Genomic DNA, 23,807 nt, shown 5'->3' with positions numbered 1-23,807 from the left:
AGGATCAGCATTGCGTCTGACAGTGGCTCGCCGCCTCTTTGCCTTGTTTCTAAGATTTGGAAGGGGTGAGACATCTGTTATTGTCCTGACACCACGGCAGTTCAAAACTAGCAGCCTCTGTGTGTGACACAGAGCAGGCACCACTTCCCTCAAACTTAGCCCCTGGCCTTGTCAATAAATATGTGGGAGCCATTTGACCCACAGCAACCTGCTATTCTGGCTCATTGCACACATAGAAAAGCAGTTGGAAGAATTTATTTGTGCACCAGAAGAATGATAGGGTAGGAATGTGTCAGCCAAACAAGGACAACATTAGTCACCCAGACAGTGATTTCCCTTTGCGGGTCTATTTTAAAGTCTTGAGAGAAACGAGGAAGTTGGAGAAAATGTGTTTTGTGAAGAGTGAGACATGAACAATGGATAGTAAACCCTAAAAGTTAGCTTCTGGGCTGGAGAGAGGGCTCAGCCGTTAAAGGCTAGGCTCACAACCAAAAATATAAAAGTTAGCTTCTTGGCTTTGTAAATCTGGGAGGAACTATTTGGCCTCTCGAAGGCCCAGCAGCCAAATCTGCAGCTAAAGATTTGCAGGTCTACATTTACAAGTGAGTTGTCATAGAATGCAAATAATAAAACAGTTCATTTATTAATCTGCTTAAAAACACGTTATATGTTGCAGTAAGTCAGATTTTTTTGTTTTTGTTTTTGTGATCAGAATTGCCTCTGGCTCACTTGAGAAGATAAATGTATGTGTGTGATAGTATAGACTTAGAAAATCCCTCCCAAGGAGTACAGAGAAGCAAACCCAGAGAAAGGAAATAGGTGCAAGGAGGTCAGGCAGCAGTTGAGATCTCAGCCATTCAGCGTGTGTCAGGAGGAGCCCAACTGCTACAGAATCCTGAAGGCCATAGTATAGAACAGAAGTTCTCAACCTGTAGGTCATGACTCCCTTGGCAAACCTCCAATTCCAAAAATATTTATATTATGATTTGTAACAGTAGTAAAATTACAGATTCCAAGGAGTGGGAACTCAAATGAGGTCAGCTTTAGCACAGTACTAAATCATAGGAAGACTGGAATGTGGCAGAGAGCAGGGAGGGCAGAATTTCAGGCCTTCAGGGCAGTTGGGAATCTCTCTCTCTCTCTCTCTCTCTCTCTCCTCCCTCCCCCCCCCCCTCCCTCCCTCCCTCCTCCCTCCCCCCACTTCCCTGGCTGTACCTCCTATTGGACTTCTCAGCTTAGACTTCTGCCATGGTTGAAGTTTGCTTTTTGGTAGATCTGAGACTCATTTCTTGCAGCTTTTGCTCCAAAGGGAACTAAGGGATTCTCTGCTGTTAGTACAAAAAGCTCCTGGGACAGATGCTGATTGACTTAGACTTCAATTACCGTTCCTGGACCAATAACTGCATCAGGGAATTGGGACACAATGATCAATCTAATTTAGGAGCTTAGCCAAAGAGATAGGTGTGTGTGTGTGTGTGTGTGTGTGTGTGTGTGTGTGTGTGTGTCTGAGAGAGAGAGAGAGAGAGAGAGAGAGAGAGAGAGAGAGAGAGAGAGAGAGAGAATGAGAATAGTCACACACCACTTGAACAGCATAGTCTGAGTGAATTCTGGCTAGAAGAGGCAATGTCCCAGAAAAGGAAGACACTGAACAAAAAGAAAATTCTGCTTTCTTCCTTTTACTGTAACTTTGTATTGCTTTGGCTGTCTGGAAGCTCATGGACTAACTACCTTAGCCCTACTTTCCGTGCAAAGGCCATACTAATTACATGAGTGATGATACCATTATGATTTTAAAACATGATGAAGCTGAAAACTAATGGTTTGCAGGAGGGAGCAATGATAAAAAAATAGATACAATGGTCCATGCCTGGGGTCAAATAAGAACTGACCAGATCCATGGGGTCTTTGGTCATATTGAGTAAGTTGGATTATCTGGGGCATTTTGGTTTGGGAGGATTTAGGAGAGGGTCTGAAACCCAGTGACTATTCTGGAAAAAGGGATTACTAGACAAGGGCACACGCACATGGGCACACATGGACACACACACTGTAGTGTGCACAAACAGGAGAGATAAGAAGATTTCCTTAGCAGCATCGTAAGACTCAGGATGGCATATTAGGCTGGCAGACCCACGGTGGACCTTCTGGAGAGGTAACATGCATACACGCATGCAGATCACCAGAAGTAGAGTAGATGTGCAGTTCAGTAGAGCTGAGAGACTCCTAGGGTCAGACCATGAAAGGTTTTGTTAGAGCTGGCTATGGAGTGGAATGTATCTTACCGGCATGGGGAGTACATGAAGTACTAGAACATTAAAAAAAAAAAAAGACATGATTTGACCTCTGTGTAAAAATGCCCTGTTAGGTTGTAAGTAGGGAGAACCACATCAGAGAGACCCTCTAGAAGTTGCAACGAGTTACAGTGTAGTTGGGCATAGTGACACAGGTTTTCGGGAGGCTGAAGGAGGATCCAGATCTGACCTTCTCAGGCACCACGCACACATGTGGTATGCACAGATATATGTGGGCAAATACTCGTACACAGAAAATATAAATCAATAAATCTTAAAAAAAATTAAATCAAATAAAACATGGGTTGTTCTTGGCTTTTTGGTGAGGTGGCGGTTTCCGCATTAACCACTGGCACTATGGTAAGCAGCTGGGAGAGTAGCACTAATCTATTGACATAAACATGATCATTTAGAGGGCAGTTCAACATGACTGTTTAGCAAAACAATAGTTGTAGGTTCCCCCCAGAGCCTAGGATCTCCCCAGCCCTGTCACAGAAAGGGGCGTGGCAAGATTCTGAGAGCCAGAGGCAGGGGAGATGTGCAGAGAAAAGAGGTTCTGAGTGAGATACAGTGTAGCCTTGGCACCCGTGAGCTCACTGCAGTTCTGGTTGTCTGCACAGGAGTAATCTCCGCAGCCTCTCATCGTGGATGTGGGAGGGACCACACAGCCTAGCCTTCCCTGAGATCTGTTGGCAATTAACAGCTGCTGGAGAAGGAGATAACCACTTTTTTTTTTTTTTTTTTGGTGTAGCCTCTAATAAATTGCCTCTACTCCAGTAAACGCCCACCTATACTCCCACAGTGGCGAGAACAACTCTACTTAACTCAGTGGGCCACACATAGGGAGGAAGCATAAAACTAGGAGGGGAACTTGGGAATAAGAATATTTCAGCATGAGGAGAGAGGTGATGGAGGGGAAGCGGTGTGTGTGTGAAAGTGACCACAATCTATTATATACATGTATTAACCATAGAAGACTTAGAACCCATGGATTACTTTAGATCAAGGATTGACACAGTTGTTCTGTAAGGGGCCAAGAGGCAAATGTTTAAGCTTTGGAGCCATCTGGTCTCTATGGTAATTGTTCAACACATAAATTAATGTGCATTGCTGAAACTTTGTTTCCAAAAAGAGGGTTTTGTCATTGTTCCACAGGTGTGGTTAGCCCACTGGTTGTGGTCGGCTGGCCTCTAGATCCAGCTATGTGATTTAAATAACGACTTAGCAGATCTAGAAGCCTCCTCCTTGTAAACAGCTTTCCTTTTCCTATTGTGTTTAAATATTGATGGTGTTTCTATGTCAGGAAAGCAAGCATTGTGTTTAAGAGACTGCTATATTCACTTGGCATCATCCCTCTCCTCTGTCATCCCCTCTCTTCCACAGTGCTGCTCCTCTATTGTTTCAGTTTTTAGTTACCCAGAATCCTCCTGTGCAGAAACCTGGTTTTATATTTTCTCTATTTTCTTGTACCTACCACAGTAAGTAATCCTAACATTTAAAAGCTTGTTTTCTATTACATATGGAAGTCATACTGATTAAAGCAAATCTGGGAAAAAAGAAGAACATTTAAAGACTAATAAATATGTACTGAATGTTCTGATGCATTGAGCTATAAATTTACAGAAAAACTACCCAGAAGAATTTTATTATCATTTAATACTCTCAGCTCTTTCTTCCAGGCATTGGAAAGTCATCATGCTTATACCACATATTGTCATTTATTATCCTTTATTTCCAACTCAATTATATAGTGTAAGCATTTTCCTTGTTATTCCATACTTTCTATAGACATAGTTTAATGATTTCTGTCAACTGTGGATGTATTCTAATTCACTTACTACTTAATTGTGAACACTTCCATAGTTGTAACAGCTTTTTGTATGAAGTTAAATGCTTTGATAATTGGTTAGGAAAAGTTCTAGGTGTTGACGAAAGGAACAATTCTCACCTCACAGGAACAGAGGCAAATTCTGGAGGCAAATATGAGAGACTGTAGCCTAGGAACACAAAATATGGTTTCTTCCTGAATGCCATGTTTCCATGAGGTAGCAATTTCATGAAGCTTCTACAGAAACAGAACAAAGGAAGTAATGGGTCAACATGCTTGCCCAATACACTGATGGGTACATTGGGTCAGTATGTTCTTAACAAGGTGAGAATCCACAGCTAGATGCTATCTGTTGAGATTCTTAGCCTTTCTGTTGGTAAAAGTTAGTGTACATCCCAAAGCTTATCTAATAGTCACAAAGATGTTGGGTAACACACACACAAGAGGGTGATAAATGGCTGCTGAGGGCACTGATAATGGCTCAACGTAATTTGGAACTTGCAGCATTCTAACATCTCTCCATGATCTCTCCACGGTGATGGATGTTCTAATCAATCAGTCTCTTGTGGTCACAGCTTCTTCCCAGGAGCTCTTGTTCCCATGGGTATGGAACTATGGACCCAAGGGATACAAATATTTGAAGACAAATGAAGCATATGGCCCAAAAGACAATCAGAGGTATCCCAAGAGGCTTCTGTGAGGGTCTTCCCTCACTGCTCAGTAGCCCTGAAAACTGCCTGCAATCTTTGAATACATTAAGGAAGTACTACAGCTATTACACTCAGTGCCCTGTGTCACCCAGGTTAGCTTACGCTTTTGGGGTGCTGTACTTTGAATCTTTAAAAAGTTCTCTATGAGGGAGGACCAACCAGAAGTAGAGATTCTTTCCCTGTGTACTGAAGAAGTCCATTCAGGGCCAAAGCCTGGCAAGTGTCATGGGTGCTGATTGGCCGTTGTACAACTTCCCCTCTTCCTCATCTACCCTTCCCCTTTTTCTGGTTTTGCTGTTGCTCTCTGGCAGGGGTGCCCAGCTTTGTCCTCTTGCCTTCTGGTGTCTGTGTCATAGACAGCAAAATCTCAGTCTTGTGGTCCAGATCAGTCTGGCAGCTGTCAGAGGGAGCACTCTGGAACACGCATGTGACTAGTACTGTGCTCCGCAGCAGGGGTACTCTGCTACTAGCAGAACCTCTACGTCTTGGGAAGAAGATGCAGACCAAAGTCTGTCTGTAGGATTCTAAGTAGTTAAGTCAGAGACTGATCCCTAACTTCTGGATAATGATGTGGCCATCACAGCGAGCTTCTACAGGGTCCTGTGTGAGTCGAGATGGAACAGAGAAGAGGAAGAAGATGTTATGAGGTGCATAGGGTGGGACTGTGGCAGTGACCAGCACGTGCCAATGCTCACCTAATCTAATTAAGTGCTACTCTAAGAGGACCTCACGGAAGTGGTCTGGGAGGCAAATGGTATTTGGTTAGGGCAGTGGTTCTCAACCTTCCTAACACTTCAACTCTTTATTACTGTTCCTCATGTTGTGGTGACCCAACCATAAAATATTCTCATTGCTTCTCCATAATTGTGATTTTGCTACTGTTATGAACTGTAGTCTAAATATCTGCATTGTTTGATGATTTTAGGTGACCACTGTAAACGGGTGCCTTTGACCCCACACAAAGGGTCATGACCCACAGGTTGAGAACCACTGGGTCAGGGACAAGCAGGTTGTACTTCCAGTGGTGAGTGTGAGATAAACTCAAAGGAAAATTGAGTCAAGTAATAGCCACCATGTGCGTAACACAGAAGCACAGTTAGAAGAGTTAGCATCAGGACCTTGGAGGTCTGATTCCAAGAATCGAGTTCTCATTACACTATTACATGTATCTGTGCAAGGTCATGCTGTAGTTCACTGCTATTTATACTCACAGTACTTGCAGTGTAGGTCAGAGTGTGGAGTGGCGTAGTTAAATCTTCTTGGCCTTAACTGTCAGTGTGGGTGTCTTCTCATCTCTCTGTTCATCTATCTTTGCACCCAACAATTATTAAAAAGTGCTTGCCATGACATTTTTAAAAGACTCAAGTGTATTAACCCATTCATGGTTTAAAAATCTAGGTCTACCGCTTGTAGGTCCAGATGGATCTGTGTGTCCAAGCTAATCTCTACGTGTGTCTGTCTCTTTGTGTGTCTCCTTTCCCCTCCCCTTGCATTGTTGAATAGAGACAAGGAGGTCACAAATGTCTTTGAATTTTGACTTCTGCCAGCTCAACAATTTCAATGGGAAACGAACTTCTTATAGTAGTAGTTCCAGAGAAGGTTCTGAAATTGGCTCTGCTTGGACCCACTTTGTTCTGCACTCCGCCCTCACTAGTCACTAAGGCTTGGGGGATGTAGTATATGACTTGGATTATGTTTGCCACAAGAACTGAGGCTAGCTCCACACGGACATTCAAGACGGTGTAAGGGGAAGGGTGGATCCAGTGGGAAACCTGGTGCTCCAATTCTGTAGGACAGAACGAGCCTTTCTCTCATAAATTTGGATAAGAGCCCCATGGCTTGCTGAGTCACCAGTATTGCCCTGGTGGGGTTTTGAGGGTTCTGCTTGCACAGGAAGCGAGCCAACTTCTGCTTCTCCAGAGCCATATGCAGTGACTTTGAGGAGTGGTCAACTTGAACCAGAAGGTTGGCAAACAGAAGTTCTTTTAAGATCTGATGCTATTTACAGTCAGTGGAGGGAATGCTCAGCTTTAAGATCCTTTCTCACTTTAGTTCAAATGCTCATTCAATGGCTAGAAGTATTAAACAATCTGACTTTAAACTCAAGAAAGAAATGTGGGATGCCGTCTGTCAGATATGTGTCTGTAGTAGAAAGAAAGGTATTTCTGAACTTTCAAATGTTAGTGTATTTTTTATTACTATAACAAATACTTGAGGCTGGGAACTTTAAGAAGAAGGAAGAGTTGTATAGTTCTGGTGGTACGAAGGCATGGTGACAGCACTGGCCTGGCTCTGGCCTTGACAGTTACCTAATAGGCTGTGTTATGGTGGGAGTATGTCAGGGAGCAAGGTCCCATGGTGAGACAAGAAGCCAGACAGCTGCGTGGGTAGAGCCAGTCTTCCTCTTTCAAATAGCCCTTTTTGACAACTGAGCAGTGTCCCATGAGAACCACATTGGTTCTTCTGATGACTGTGTCCTAACAGCCTCACTGCTTTGGTACTTGGTTTTGTACTCGTACACTGCCACATTGAGGACCATGTTTATAACACGCAAACCCTTGGGGGGAATGAACCACAGCAGAAGCTGCGCTTCCAGATGTGAGTGGATTTGCATGCACGTAACAGACAAGATCAAAATCTCATGTGATTTATTATTAATAAGGCTTTTATATCAGGCTGTTTATGGAAACTCTGAGCTCCAATGAACTGTGCTACCTGAGTCCAGGCTGCAGAGCTTTTTCTGAGTCTATTAGCTAGAGACATAAGAGGCCAGCGTAAGGCCTGGTAGCATGAGTTTTCCAGGCTGAGAAGAGGAGGTTGCTTGTCCCTCTCTCCTTTGTGAAATATCCCTAGGCCTGATGGGATCCTGGGATCTCAAAAGGTGGAAGAGAACTTTACTACAAAAACAAACACGAATTTCCAGGCAAATATTTGTCCTAGCTCTAGCCAATTATCTTGACTTTGATCTTCATTGTATCTTCTTGTTAGGTGGGAGCCAAAGGGGCCTGTCTTAGGGGACCCCTCACCCTCAGGTTCTCATTCGGTAGCTGTGGCCATTTGAGTGAGACTATCCCCAAGGCTCACATATTTGAATGCTTGATCTCCACTTGGTAGAATGGTTTGAGAAGAATTAGGAGGTGTGGCCTTGTTGGAGAACGTAGGTCACTGGGTGGGCTTTGAGGTTTCAAAAGCCCATGCCACGCCCACTTAGCTTTCTCTCTTTGTCTCATGCTTGTGAATTAGGACGTAGGACCTCAGTACTATTGTTCCAGTGCCACATCTGCCCGTCTGCAGCCATGCTACCTGCTGCGATGGTTATGGACTCACCTTCCAAAACTCTAAGCTCCCAGTACGCTTTTTCTATAAATTGCCTCGGTCATGGTATTGTAACACACCCATAGAGAAGTAACCAAGACAGTAGCCCAGGCTTGCCTTGAATGTATGGCCCTTCAGCTTCAGTCTGGGATTACTATCACGCTTAAATCAGGGCAGCGGTTTTTAAGTTTTGGTTTGTTAAGGAATCGTGGCCAGAGTAGAGTCTAGTAAGATGCATCTAGTTAACCCCATTGGCAAAGATTTTAACTCATGTGGTTTAGGCTTGGTAAAGTTCAGGATCCTGCTCTCCTCACGCAGTATTCAGATGTGGCTGGCCTTGGACCTTACATCATGACTCACCCCGTGAGTTAGGAGAGTGAGGCTGAGTATTAGGAGAACAGAAAGCTTCCCCTTCTGACCCCGGATTAGGCACAAACCATACCCAAACACAGCAGCAAATGACCTTGTAGGTGTAAGTTTTAAGAAGACAAAAAGGGGAAGGCTGTGTTAGAATGGGCTAGGATGTGGTGGTGTATTTTATTTGGGCATGTTAATGAGGTGAACCAAAGGGGACTTTTGGTTGCTGGATTTAAATACTTTGATAGCTGGACCTTCATAGTCAGGAGGAGAATGTGGCCAAATAAAGGGATAGACCTTGGTGGCTAGCTTTGGAATGCAATTAAGTGGTTTTAGCAGGGAGAAGGGAATGGTGGAGAAGGGCAAGGCCTGCCGGAGCCATGCTGACCAGAGTCCCTTCACTGAGGTTGCAAGTAGGACTTCAGAGAATAACTAGAGATCAGAATTTGGACTAAGCTGAATGCATACATCCTTCGTTTAGCTAGACTTGTCTCGGGGAGGGGCTGGAGAGATGGCTCAGCAGGTAGAGCACTGGCCGCTCTTGCAGAGGACTGAGGTTCAGGACCCACGTGGCAGCTCACAACTGTCTCTATCTCCAGTTCCAGGAGATCTGATGTTCTCTTCTGGCTTTCATAGGTACTGCGTGCATAGAGTACATACCACACATGCAGAGAAACCATCCAGATTTTAAAATAAATAAATTTAAAAAGAAAAAAAAAAAAAAAAAAGGAATTGGGTTAGGGAATGGAAGGGTTCAGTGCCTGCAGCACTGCCATAAACAGCAAAATCATGTTACTTTCCATCACGGCTGGATCTGCTGACTCCTGATCTTTTTGCAATGGAAACTCCTTTGATTGCCTACCCTGAAAGCATATTCCTTTTTAACAATGCTGCTCTTAGTACATTACATGATGAAACTGAAAATAATGTCTTAACCTAGTTGCATATATGTGAAAACACACACACACACACACACACACACACACACACACACACACACACACACACTTTAAAACAGATTCCTGATAGGTATTTTGGGTTGATCTTGATTTTAAAATCCTCTCACTTCAATTTTCTGAGCACTGGAATTGCAGGCTGTTATTCTGTGTTATCTACAAGACAGCTACTTGTTTGTATGCTTGAGTTGAATTTTATCCACTTTGCAATTAATGTTAGTGACGCAACACAGAATATCTTCGTGTAGCAGAGAAGTTAATCCTTGATATGAAGAGGACGGGAAGGGCTGAGCAGGGAACTAAGTAGGGACAGGCATGGGTTAAAATGCATGCGACAGTAGATGTGACTGGGGAGTACTTGTTTGCAGGCCTGGTGTTGAGGCAGGGAGGGTGTAGGAGAGGGTAAACCACAGGTCAGTTGGAATGGGTGAAAAGTTCCATCAGAGACATATCAGGATGTTCAGGAGCCCGCAGAGCTCATCAGAGTAGAAAGTGGAGTGCTTGTGGAGATTTATCTCTTTCAAATTCAGGCCCTGTGTGTCTGATAGGAATTTTTAGTGGGAGGATGACCAACAAGAAACAGTTCTAAGGATCTCGGAAAGAGCCTCCATCAACTAGCTCACTCACTCATTTATTTACTGATTTTCTATAGAGATGGAATCTCCACTAGCACTGTGCTAGGCACTGGGGATTCAGCGGCAGTGACCGTCAGTTCGTTCTGTTCATAGGGTAGCAGAGAGGGTGATCATTAAATTAGTGGACAAGTATAGTACAATGTCAGGCTGTGAAGGTTCTATAAAGAAAACGAAAGAAAGGTACAGTGATGATTTTTGATTGGGTACAGCATGAGGGAGAGCATCTTTGAAGAAACAATATTTGAGAAGGGACCCTATTTGAGGGCTAAGCCCCATGGACACTGAAGGGCTGTGTGGCCCAGGAAGTGTTCTCAACTGGGTCTGACTTCATGTAGATGAGTCATGGGCCTTTGGCTACATCCATGGTTGTGATGGGAGACTGGAATCATGGGCTCATGGCTACATCCATGTATGGGAGACTGGAGTCACAGGCCCATGGCTACATCCGTGTGGTAGGAGATGTGCTGAATGACTCAGGCTCTGCACTGAGGTATCACTGAGTCACTGTACTGGACAACTGACTTACTGCTCTGAAACTATTTTTGTTTTAAAATGAGGATCTCATGCGAGTTGGTCCACATCTTTCTAGAAATTACTTTTTATTATGTAATATTTCACTTACATGCTAAGGGGTACATTTTTTATTTTTATTTTTGTTATTGAGGGAGGTGGATACATGGGAAAACATGTATGTGGGCTTATGTATGGAGGTCATAGGACAATTTCTGGAAGTTGGTTCTCTTTCTATCATAAGGGTCCTGTGGATTGAACTCAAACCTTCACATTTCTTACTAGTCCTCCTTGGGGCTTCCTTATTCTTTTCCTTTCCTTTCCTTTCCTTTCCTTTCCTTTCCTTTCCTTTCCTTTCCTTTCCTTTCCTTTCCTTTCCTTTCCTTTCCTCCTCTTCCTCCTTCTCTCTCTCTCTCTCTCTCTCTCTCTCTACTTCTCTCCTTCATTTCATTTCATTTCTTCCTAACTCTTTGTTATTATTGTTTAAAACAGGCAAGTCTCAAACTCACAGAGATTTGCCTGCCTTGGCCTCTCAAGTACTGGGACTAAAGGCTTATGCTGTCACACCTAGCCTACAAAAAGAGAAATATATCTATCTGACCCTCCTATTTCTGCTCGTTTGGCATATCCTACTGGCACGTACCATCACAACCTGCTATTATTCTTAATTATTCTTATCTCTTTAAGTTAGCATACAAAGGGTGGGGTTCATTATGGCATTTCCATTCCCCCCTTGAGATATTTAGCTTAGGCTGAATTTGAATTGGCTGTGTAGTGGGAGGGTGGTTGACCTTGAGCTCCTTATCTTCCTGCTTTCACCTCCTGTGTACTGGAATGACAGGCGTGTGCCACATATGTCTATACTTTATTCTTATGCATCACCCCTCTATATCCCCACTACCCCCACTAAGAGGTAAATTGCTAACAACCAAGTTGGCTCTGCTACCAGAGAGCAGACCCTGTTTAGTGTACTCAGTGTCAATGCTGAATTAATTCCCCAGTGTTTGACTTTGTATCCTACTGATTTTATTGAGTATTGTCTTCTGTTAGGCTCCAGCAAGGGCCCTAAGTTCTACTTATAGTGTCTCTTCTGTGACTGGCCATCATGGAGACCAAAATTTGTTCATGAATGTGTATGAATGAATCTCTGGGGGGGACAGCAATAGCTGCCTGGGGGTTCAGTCGATGAAGAGTTTGTTGGCTTAGCTTTAGTTCCCCTTTATTTGTGTTCAACATGCTGGCCATGGCCAAGGGCAGTGACAACATGTTAGAGGAGATAAAGGAATGCTGAGACTTTGGGAGTCAGATGTATAGAGAGACCTGGAGAGAAAGACAGTTTTCTTATACTTCTTTTTGTCTTCTTTCTTGAGTTCATAAAGGGTTTTAGAGTTAGTGTCTTTAGAGTGGTGCTACTATAACCCTGGCTCCACCTTTGCTGTAGATATAGGGTGGACAGCATGCAGAAAGTCTGAGACTAGGGACTTACGAGAGACTAGGACCAGCTAAGAGAGACTGGCAGGCTAAGGGCTGAAGCTGTGTATGACCTGGTCTCAGAATTTAGATGTCAATAGTCTTTAGCATGCTTGTGCGTTTGAATGCTTAGTCCTAGCTGGTTGTGCTGTATAGGGAGGATGTGGGACCTAGTTGGAGGAAGTGGGTATCTGGGAGTAGGCTTTCTTGCTTACGACCCAGCTCCACTTCCTGTCCTATCTCTGCTTTGTGATTTGAAAATACAAGGAAGTGGTTCACCCTCCTGCTACCACAATCGTCCTTGCTGCTGTGCTTTCCCTCTCATATGACTGTGCTTTCAAGACAGGAACCAGAGAATTCTTCCCTTAAGTTGATTCTTGCTATCTGTTTGGCTACAGCAACAAGAAAATTAATTAATTCATCCATCAAACACCATGTCTCTCACCAGCTAAAATCCCTCTGATCTGGCCTACTTGTTTGAGTTTTTATTTATGTATGTTATCTTACTTAGCCTTCAAATACTTCAGGAAATTTATCAATCAGTGAGAATTTATCAATTACCATCAAGCAGATGAATTGATTTGTATTTTCTCATTTATTGGATGATGTGAATGAGTCTAAGCTTTGCGTGGGCTCCAGGCTTCTGCCTGCCACAACCATTGGGCAGACTTTCTTCTGGGCTTTTGAAAAAACCAGGTTGCTTGAGAATTATCTGTTCCTGGAGGAGTCCTTGACTGTCAAGCAATGTCTTTATCTCTTGTGATAGTTGTGAAGTGTGTCCTCTAGTCCCTCCAGGACTAGGCTGAAGCAACCTTCTCTAAGCACCTGGTCTTATTTGGCTTCCTCATGTACTGCTTACTGCATGCCAAATTCCTTTAATTTTCTGGGAAATCCAAATGTGAGTTAAACTGGAGTATCGTGTCATCCACTGCACGTGACTCTAAGAGAGAATTCAGAAACTACATCTAGGAATTATGTTCAATCAAGAGTATAGATGATCTTGATAAGTGGCTATTAGCCCAAATGCTTGAATTACCCTAGATGCCTAGAACAAATGAAACTCAAGACGGATGATCAAAATGTGAATGCTTCACTCCTTCTTTAAAAGGGGAACAATAATACCCTTGGCAGGGAAGAGAGAGGCAAAGATTAAAACAGAGACTGAAGGAACACCCATTCAGAGCCTGTCCCACATGTGGCCCATACATATACAGCCACCCAATTAGACAAGATGGATGAAGCAAAGAAGTGCAGACCAACAGGAGCCAGATGTAGATCTCTCCTGAGAGACACAGCCAGAATACAGCAAATACAGAGGTGAATGCCAGCAGCAAACCACTGAACTGAGAATAGGACCCCGTTGAAGGAATCAGAGAAAGAACTGGAAGAGCTTGAAGGGCTTGAGACCCCATATGTACAACAATGCCAAGCAACCAGAGCTTCCAGGGACTAAGCCACTACCTAAAGACTATACATGGACTGACCCTGGACTCTGACCTCATAGGTAGCAATGAATATCCTAGTAAGAGCACCAGTGGAAGGGGAAGCCCTGGGTCCTGCTAAGACTGAACCCCCAGTGAACTAGACTGTTGGGTGGCGGGCGGCAATGGGGGGGAGGAAGGGGAACACCCATAAGGAAGTGGGGGAGGGAAGGGATGTTTGCCCGAAACCGGGAAAGGAATAACACTAAATGTATATAAAAATATTCAAGTTAATAAAAAAAAAAAAAAGAGTATAGATGATCTTAGAGAGACTAATAATGTGTCACCTTGAAATACATTGACTTCGTTTAAGAACTCTTCTTTGCGATAGTCATTGACTTAGCATATTCAAGGAGAGATAAAGAACCAAGGGGAAAGATACCAAGAAGCCAGCAAGTCAAATGACTGTTTTTATGTTGGCCATCAGTTTAGGTCCTGACCTTGGGACTTCACTGTTGCAGGAGGTCAGATGACTTTAAAGGGGGAAATCTGTTCAGGTTTGGAACACAGGATCCTGGAAGGATTCACATCACAGGTCTCTCTTCTAGGGCCATGTTCTGCAACGACTTAAAGGAAAAGTATGAGAAGAGGATCATTATTAAAGGGGTGGATGCTGAGACCATGCACACGCTCCTGAACTACACATACACAAGCAAGGCTCTGATCACCAAGCAGAATGTTCAGCGGGTTCTGGAGGCTGCCAACCTTTTCCAGGTGTGTGATCAAACAAGTTCTGTACTCTTTGAAACAAATGGAAGCAGGGAGCCCCCAGAGACCTGTTTAGGGTGGCTGCCAGACCTGTATCTGAGATTTGCACATGCATGCGAATACACATACACACACACACACACACACACACACACACACACACAGAGATACATGTACACAAAGTCAGACAGACAGACTGACAGACATAGACACAGAGATACAAACACAGAGAAACAGAGAGAGACAGAGGAGACAGAGAGAGAGAGAGACATGTACACAAAGTCAGACAGACAGACTGACAGACATAGACACAGAGATACAAACACAGAGAAACAGAGAGAGACAGAGGAGACAGAGACAGAGACAGAGACAGACATAAGAGACACAGAGAAAGACAGAGAGGCACACACACAGGGCAAGGTTACCTGAAGGTCAGAAGGTGTTTGTTTGGATAGTTAGTGGCAGGTCATGGGATGAGGCATTGCCTATGTCATCAGATGAAGGGGGGAATGTATTGCCTGGTTCTACACTTAGTATCTAAGTGTAGAACAGTGGCTGCCAAGTGTAGCAGCCCAGTTAGAGCCGGTGATGGAGCCCATGCTTTCTGTACCGAACATCTGATCTGAGTGTGAGTTGGACAGGAAATTAAGGGAACACAGAATATGACGGAAAGTGCTGAGAGTTGAAACTGGGTTTTCTGATTGGAGAAAGCACTGCTTGCGGTCACGCTGTGCAGCTTTCAGGCAATGATGCTGTCTAAATGTGGGGGAATCAAGGTCCGTGTGACAAGCACTTGGTGGCTATGAGAGGAGAACATCGAGAGGTAAGCAATGTCACAGAAGAGAGAAGAGTTCAGAATTATGATTTATTTTAAAATAATATATTGTTCCTATTCAATGATATTTGCTTCAATATGATTATAGCAATTACACTGGCTTCATAAACTAATTAGACCAGGGGTTATGTCAGTTGCATCTATAATTGTAACAAAGGTCCCGTCTAAATTATCACCTATGGCCAGGACTCCGATTATACTGTTGAAGTGGGTTTCATCATATTAATGTTGTCTTGTTGCCTAGATGTGTAAGAAACAGAGTCTGGGGACAGGCCAAGTCACACCTAGGGACCAGAGATGAGCATCAAATCTTATGTATGGCTTGACTCTTATGGAGGTGATTTCTGTTTATGTCATAATTGGCTTGGTACTTGAAGGGAACAGAACCCGAAGTATGGGAAAGTAAGTATCCCTGAAGGGTTCAGGATCCAAGATGGTTGGTAGCAGGTTTAGATCTGTTGAAGTTGGGGTTAGGGAGGGATTTATTAAAAAATCTGGCAAAAGAGAGGAGTGTGGAAAGGAAATCCATCACAATGCAGCCTTAATGAATTTTGAGTAATAGTCAATTTTATTGTCTCATTCCCTGAAGCATCCTGAAGTTGCCAAGCCAATCATTTTCAGCAGGTCTGCTTTCCTGGTAATGTCTCCAAGTCATTCTCCTGACCCAATGTCTGTGCTTGCCATTAACCCCTTTGATTGGTAGGAAACTATTCCTCTTTATGGGATGGAGAAATCACTAACTTCATGCCTATTTGTAACTCACCCCCTCCTTCCCACTACTTTAACAATATGACCTTCATTGAAGTAGAAGTGTGTGATGTAAGTGTACATCTGAGTAGGGTATCTTACAGCCTCTAACTTCACTAGTTGGGATGTGTAAGGAACACTGTGTATGCTCCAAGTGCTGACAGATCACATCCTCTTATTTCCTGGGTCAGGAGTTGCCCAGCAATAAATGTGTGTACTAAAGATATGTGAGGTGTTGGCACACTTCTCTTGCTTCACAACTGAGGTACACCCAAGTGAGGGAAGTAATAGAGAGGCAAGGAGATCCTGAAGCTGTGGCCTCATGGTTAGATTTGTTTTTCTCTTCAGTCTGTAGCATTCTTTCAAGGAATTTCCCAGAACTAGCTTAATAGCCATAGATTCTTTTAGCTTATTTTTATCATGCAAAATTTTTATTTTTCCTCTCATTATAACAGATAGCTTTGCTGGGTATAATAGCCTGAGTTGGCCCTTGTTTATAAGAATTTGAAAACATATTTTTTCCAGGTCCTCCCTGCTTTTACATTTTTTTTTTAAAGATTTATTTATTATATATAAGTACACTGTAGCTGTCTTCAGATACACCAGAAGAGGGCATTGGATCTCCTTACAGATGGTTGTGAGCCACCATGTGGTTGCTGGGAATTGAACTCAGGACCTCTGGAAGAGCAGTCGGGTGCTCTTAACCGCTGAGCCATCTCTCCAGCCCCCTGCTTTTACATTTTAATTTGAAAAATATCTGTTACTCTGATGGAACTGCCTTTATATGTGACTTGTCATATCCAGAAGGTGGCATTTTATGTTAATCCTCTCTATTCATCATCTCCTTCTTCCTGTCTTTTCTTCCACCTGCTTCCTGAGCCCCGGGGGTTGTGTAGTTAATGTAGATGTCCCATTTAGGATTGAGAACCCAGCCACCCATTCTCAGCACCCTGCCCAATTATGCATCTTTCCATTGACTGCTGCCCACTGCAAAAAGAAGCCTCTATGACCAAGGTCAAGAGCGGGTATAAGGATAATATTTAGAAGGAAAGTAGACATCATGAACATTTGAATAAATAGCCCCAGGGCCCATGAGTCCCTTACTCGTGGGCTTTTGACCCAGGCATAATTTCCTCCTGTGGGATGGGCCTCAAGTCCAACCAGGAAGTTGTTTTGTCATAAAAGTCAATCTGCTAGGCACATTAAGCTTATTATGACTGGTAAGATGAAACTGAAGCAAGTGCTAGGTAATACCATTGATGTCTTTTCTTCAACAGCAGCCTGCACAGGAGGGTCCCAGTCTGTTTGTGATTGATTTCTATATTTTCCACAACCAAAGTATACAGTGTCTTCAGCACTGTGGCCTTACATTATAGTTATGGTAGGCAACCAAGAGAAATAGGAATGGCTTATGCTCTTTTGTAGACCCATGGTGCCTAACCGAGCTATAACTTCAGGGAGGTATCTCATTCCTTGTACTTTCAAAATTCTTTTAAGGGGTTGGGGATTTAGCTCAGCGGTAGAGCGCTTGCCTAGTAAGCGCAAGGCCCTGGGTTCGGTCCTCAGCTCCGGAAAAAACAAAAAAACAAAAAAAAAAAAATTCTTTTAAAACTGTATTCTATGTCTTCAGAACTATATTCTTTTGTGCCTGTTGTCCATAGATTTATCTTTTCAGAGTGTCGCCTACATCCCGCTGGTACTTTATTCTTTTATTCGGCCCTGTTTTGACTGCTCCTCTTTTTCCACGTTGTCTTCGGGCTAAGCTATTCAAGCCTTTGTAGATCTATTCTATTGATGTAACTTCTGTAGAACTTTTGTTTTGACTGGGTTTTTCATTTCCAGCAATTCAGACTCATATTTCTTCATTATTTCTCTTGTGGAAATTAGTTTTTAAAATTTGCATCAATGTCCTTATTTCATTCAGCTGGTTATGTTCTAACTCAGGTGCCTCTTTTCTTCTTTGAACTCGTTTGAGTTCAGTGTCTGGGATTTTATTTAGCTCACTCTCATTAGATGTCATCACTGTGGAATTAGTAGTTCTTGACGGAGTTATGTTATCTTGGCTTTTCATATGTACTTCAATTGGGCTGACTGTATCTGGTGTTATTTCTTTGCTTGTTTTTTTTTTTTAAAATCAAATATTAGTTGAAGTATTTGCAGTGTTCAAATAGACTTAGGTGTGGTAGAGTTGAGTGTTCAGAAAATAGTTCAGTAGTCCAGCAGCTCCATGACACCTGGATGCCTACTGTTAAGTATATGTTACTCTCTGAGTAGGTAATTGATCATGAGAGCAACCATGTTGGCATTTTGATATTTGACATTACCACTATGCAAATGTACCACACACACACACACACACACACACACACACACACACACACACACACACCCTGAAAGACTTCAAATGAGTCAAGAATCTGAATAGATATTCCTCAAAAGAATACCTACAAATGGTCTCTTTAAGGCAGGCACTTCTTATGGGAACTGTGGTCATGTCTTTGATGGTATTTTAGGAGTTCCTGTGTAGCCACTGTCTGTTTGGTGCTATTTCAGGAGTTCCTGTCAAAGAGTCAGGTGCTTACTGTAACCTTTTATTCATGTATCCCTCTAAACAGGAAATTGGCTACCTGTTGCCATTATATGTCATCTCTCAGTTCTGAAAACCAGGTTCATGGAGCAGTAGTTGAACACTCATCCAAAGACAAATATATGAGCAACAATTCCTTGTTCTCATAGCTGTCTTGCATGCCAGCAAATTCCCAGCAGCTGGTTAGGTCACTCAGAAATTCTTGTTGACACATATTTGGGAGAACTTAGGCAATCAGAGAAACCTACCTTCCCTTGCGGTCATAAGGTCTTTAGAAAAGCTTCTGACTTTTCGTTAGCTCAACAGTGTAAGCCTGAAGCTGTAATTAGCAGCTGTAAGTGACAAGCTGGATTATCTTCCCATCTGCTCTGGCTTCCCATCTGTTGACTTCAGGCAACATTGTTTACTCTGAACTCTCTATCCCCGCCTCTCTAAAAATGTAATCTGAATATTTTCTTTTTTGCTAATTAAATAAAAACAGATTCGTTGAAAAGTAGTTTGTTACATTCAATGACAGATGAAAAAGTGCACAGGTCTTAGTACATCCCAGATGCCTAATAGATCTTTTATTCCTTTGTCTTTTCTAACTTCTGTTGTCAAATTTGGAGAAGGTATTGGCTGGAAACAAAAAACCCAAAATTGTAACCTAGAACCTGGGTTCCTAGACTTGACTGGGGAGAGCACAGAGCCAAGCTCCTAAGGCTCCCTACAGATGGGCTGAGGAGGGGATGAGAATAATTCGTTGGAGAAGCCATCCTGGAGAACCAGCTTTTAAGGAGCTTCCAGGGGAGGTGTCATTTCTCTGCTTTCCCTATTCCTCTTTTTCTCTATACGCAGTCGTTTACCCGGAACTGAAACGTCCAAGATGAGCCAGATGCTTCATTATATCGCCACGGCAATAATTAGCTCATAGAGTTTCCCAGAGCTGGGCACAGTGACACAAGCCCATTATCCCAGTATTTGGAGGGCTGAGGCAGGAGGATGAAGAGTTTGAGGCCACTTTGGGCTGCTAAAATAAACAAAACAAAAACAAAACAAGCAAGCAAACAAAACCCCCAAACCTACAAAACCAAACCACAACAGCTACAAAGAAACATTTTTCTATATAATCAGTTGGAAGATACGGTCTGATAGGGAAAAATCATGTTTCATAATTGAACAAAAGACTGAGAGTTGGGGATGTGTGTCACAGGCTACTCTAGTATAAAGACTGAACTCCACTCTACTCAGTCTGCCAGTTCAAAACCGCCTCTCCCTTTATCCCAACAGCTCCCCCTCCTCACCTGAACCTGTATTTTGCATACCACACCCCACTTGTCAGGTCTGTCCCCTTATCCACCAGCACCTGCCTTCAGATCAGCTTTCTCTCCTGTCCTACCTGGGATCTCCCTTTTCTTCCCCCTTCAATGGTCAATGCAACTCAAGCACAGGGAAAATGTGACCCCGTGGAGCCCAGTGGAGAAGGAGACTGGACTCGTTCAGAGCAAAGCTCCAGAGTGAACTGAAATGTTTGTGAGATGTTGTCAGCGAAACCAGCGCGGATCCTAAAGGCTGCGGCAGTGCTTTGGAATTTGTAGAACGCTGTCTAAACATTAAGCTCACACACACACACCCTTGAGGAGGTCGATAGCGTTAAAGTGGGATGTGGGATCCGGTCAATGTTTTTTTAATTCATCTGGGGAGGGGTAAATAAACATAGACATTAACAAAGATACAGAAAATATCCTTATAGCTTTATTAGTGAGTCTGATGCCTCAAATTATATTCCCTTGTGGGACTGGTTTCTGTGGAGATTTATTGACCTTGGATGGCAGAGTTTGCATCATGGCTTACTCTGGTCAGCTAAGTATGGATGGTAATGGCATGGGCTACCTCTGAAGCTTTCAGAGGGTTTGTGTGTCCCTGCCAAGGCTGTTTCCTCTTCTATTTTGGGCCAGTAGATTTCACTTAGGTCCTGGAATGAAGGGTCCTGTGAAAGCCAGTGGGGGATGGACACTAACGATTAGTTCTTGAGGCTGTGTGGTTTATTTTAGCTTAATTTGCCACAAGATATGTGATATTTAAACACTTATTAGTTCAATTTATGACCTTTCAGTTCGTTTCTGTGCTTGTGTAACTTGTAATCATTTTTTCTTTGCTCACAGTCAGCTACTTTTTTTTTTTCGGGTGTATCTTTAAAAGGCAAGAACTCTTTCTAAAAGTGTTATGAGTAACGCGAGAGGGAGACAGACCTTGAGAGAACGAGGAGGAAGGAGAGAAAATGGTGTCTGCGGATTGCAGTATCTTTAGCTAAGCCGGGTTACAGTGCTTACACTGCCCAGCCAAGTCAAGGATATGCACAGACCACCCAGGCATATGGGCAACAAAGCCATGGAACCTAGGGGACAGCCTACCGGTGTTAGCTATACCCAGGCTCAGAGCACTGCCATCTACCGGCAGACTGCATACGCAACTTCTTACGGACAGTCTCCCATTGGTTATACCACTCCAACTGCTCCCCAGGCATACAGCCAACCTATCCAAGGATATGGTGCTTATGACACCGCCACTGCTACAGTCACCACAGTGCAGGCCTCTTATGTAGCTCAGTCTGCATATGGCACCCAGCCCGCCTACCCTGCCTCTGGCAGCCATCACACTAACAAGACCACAGGATGGTAACAGGCCTGCCGAGACTAGTCAACCTCAACCTAGCACAGGGGGTTACAACCAACCCAGCCTAGGATATGGACAGAGTTAGGGACTACAGTTCTCCCCAGATACCTGGGAGCTACCCGATGCAACCAGTCGCCACACCTCCGTGTTATCCTCCTCACAGACTACAATCAGAGCAGTTACTCTCAGCAGAACACCTATGGGCAGCAAGCAGCTATGAACCGTTGAGTAGCTATGGTCAATAGAGCAGCTATGGGCAGCAGCCTCCCACAAGTTACTTCCCTCAGACTGGATCCTACAGCCAGGCTCCAAGTCAGTATAGCCAACAGAGCAGCAGCTACGGGCAGCAGAGTTCATTCCTACAGAACCGCTCGAGTAGCATGGGTGTTTATGCTCAAGAATCTGGAGGATTTTCCGGACCAGGAGAGAACCGGAGCTTGAGTGGACCTGATAATGGGGACAGGAGAAGAGGGGCATTTGATTGTGGAGGCATGAGCAGAGGTGGGCGGGGAGAAGGATGCGGTGGAATGGGCGCTGGAGAGCGAGGTGGCTTCAATAAGCCTGGTGGACCCATGGAGGGAGGACCAGATCTTGATGTAGGCCTTCCTGTAGAACCCGATGAGGACTCTGACAACAGTGCAGTTTATGACAAAGATTAAATGACACGTGAGTCTGGATGATCTGGCAGACTTTAAGCAGTGTGGGGTTGTCAAGATGAACCACAAAGGTGACGCCACAGTGTCCTATGAAGATCCACCAACTGCAAAGGCTGCCGTGGAACGGTGTGATGGGATTTTCAAGGAAGCAAACTTAGTTTCTCTTGCCTGAAAGAAGCCTCCAATGAACAGCATGCGGGGTGGCATGCCACCTTGTGAGGGCAGAGGGACGCCATCATCACTTTGTGGAGGTCCCGGAGGACCCCTGGGTCACATCAGAGGCTGTGGAGGAGACAGAGGAGGCTCCAGAGGGAACCCCTCTGGAGGAGGAAATGCCCAGCACCGAGCTGGAGACTGGCAGTGTCCCAGCCCGGGCTGTGGAAACCAGAATTTCCCTTGGAGAACAGAATGCAATCAGTGTACGGCCCCTAAGCTCGAAGGCTTCCTCCTGCCACCCTTTCTACCTGGGGTGGTGATCGAGGCTGAGGTGGCCCTGGTGGCATGCGAGGAGGAAGAGGTGGACTCATGGACTGTGGCGGTCCTCAAGGAATGTTCAGAGGTGGCAGAGGTAGAGACAGAGGAGGCTTCTGAGGTGGCCATGACGTGGAACGAGGTGGCTTTGGTGGAGGAAGGTGAGGTGGTTCCGGGAGGCCTCCTGGACCTTTAATGGGACAGATGGGAGGAAAAAGAGGTGGATGTGGAGGACCTGGGAAAATGGATAAAGGCAGACACCGTCAGGAACACAGAGACCCACCTTACTAGACACCTGCAGAGCTGCATTGACGAACAGATCTGTTTTTTAAACCAGAAAATGTTTAAATTTATAATTTCATATTTATAATGTTGGTGACAGCAGTATGGTTATTCCTTGTCTGTACTTTAGGATTTTCACCATTTGTGAAGAAACATTGAAACAAGTTAAATGGTAAAAAAAAAAAAAAGTGTCATGACGGGGAAGGGCAAGGAAAGAGGGAGGGAGGGAGGAAAGGAGGGAGGAAAATTTGCGCGCATATTGGTACAGGTGTGTGCATGCCATAACCTGACTGTGGAGTCAGAGGACAACCTTTGAATTTGGGCCTTACCTTCTACCTTGTTTGAGATAAGGTGCATTCACTGATAGATAAACCAGGCTGGCAGGCCCATGTGCTGTAATGCGTCCTCCTGTCCCAGTCTCCCATAGGGAATGCTGGGATAGCAGATCCTTTCATCACTAATCGAGTGATTGTGGGTTCTGGGGATCGGAACTTGTGTCATCGGGTTTGATTAACAAGCACTTCTATTCGCTGAGCCATCTCCATAGCTTAAAAGACAAAGATTCTTACTTAAAATAATGATAAAGCCATTATCGCTCTTAAAAATAATAATACTTTTTCATGCCCCTAAATATTAGTGCCTGTAGACACTTCTCTGACTTCATTTGTTACTTAAATCAGTGATCCAAATACGGTTCATACGTTGAAGTAAGTTGATATTATCTCCCCAGTCTCTCGTCTTTAATATACTTTTATTCTTTGATAATCTATACATGGATAGAATGTCTCTTCATCTTGTTTATATCTCACTTCTTCTTTAATTCTTTCAAGATTCATCCTGACCCCTCATCCCTCCTCCCAACTTTAGGATCCCTCTTTTAAAAATAACGACTACATCCATCTTGTGCTGCCCATTGACTTGTAGATGTAGGCGGAGCTCAGGTTCCTACATCCTTTTCCTCCTTTTCTCCCTCTTTTTTCCCACTTGTAGCATATTCACAGAAGAAATTCAATCAGTTGTCCCATGGAGTATCCCACTGTATAGATATAGCCAAATGTCTATTTATGGTATCATTTAACAGGTATTTACTTCTATAACATTTCTGTAAATTGATGATTAAATACAGAGGCTTAAATGTGGGAACTGCAGCTTGATGGCAGAACACTTAGCACGTGGTGATGTGTGTCTGCCCTCAGCACTACAAAATAAAATAAAATAAAATAAAATAATCTAGGGGTTTGATCGGTTGATGAAGAGGTTTGAAAATCTTTACATTTTCACGTGACTTAAGGTAATCTTATAACACGCTCTTA

General features: G+C 43.7%; 1 protein-coding gene and 1 pseudogene across 1 annotated transcript in view; both read left to right on the top strand.

The window, feature by feature from the left end:
* The window catches only part of Klhl6 (kelch like family member 6), a 39,766-nt gene that overhangs the window by 2,771 nt on the left and 13,188 nt on the right, over positions 1-23,807 (top strand). Inside the window, exon 2 of the mRNA XM_032899942.1 lies at positions 14,102-14,267. Within this exon, the coding sequence (XP_032755833.1) occupies positions 14,102-14,267 (166 nt within the window). The remainder of the gene's footprint in view (positions 1-14,101; positions 14,268-23,807) is intronic.
* LOC116899733 lies at positions 20,255-22,503 on the top strand (annotated as a pseudogene).

This window comes from Rattus rattus, chromosome 4 (genome assembly GCF_011064425.1).
Source record: "Rattus rattus isolate New Zealand chromosome 4, Rrattus_CSIRO_v1, whole genome shotgun sequence".
Classification (NCBI taxonomy): domain Eukaryota; kingdom Metazoa; phylum Chordata; class Mammalia; order Rodentia; family Muridae; genus Rattus; species Rattus rattus.
Note: the sequence above shows the minus strand (reverse complement) of the source record. Positions and strands in the feature narration are given on the sequence as shown.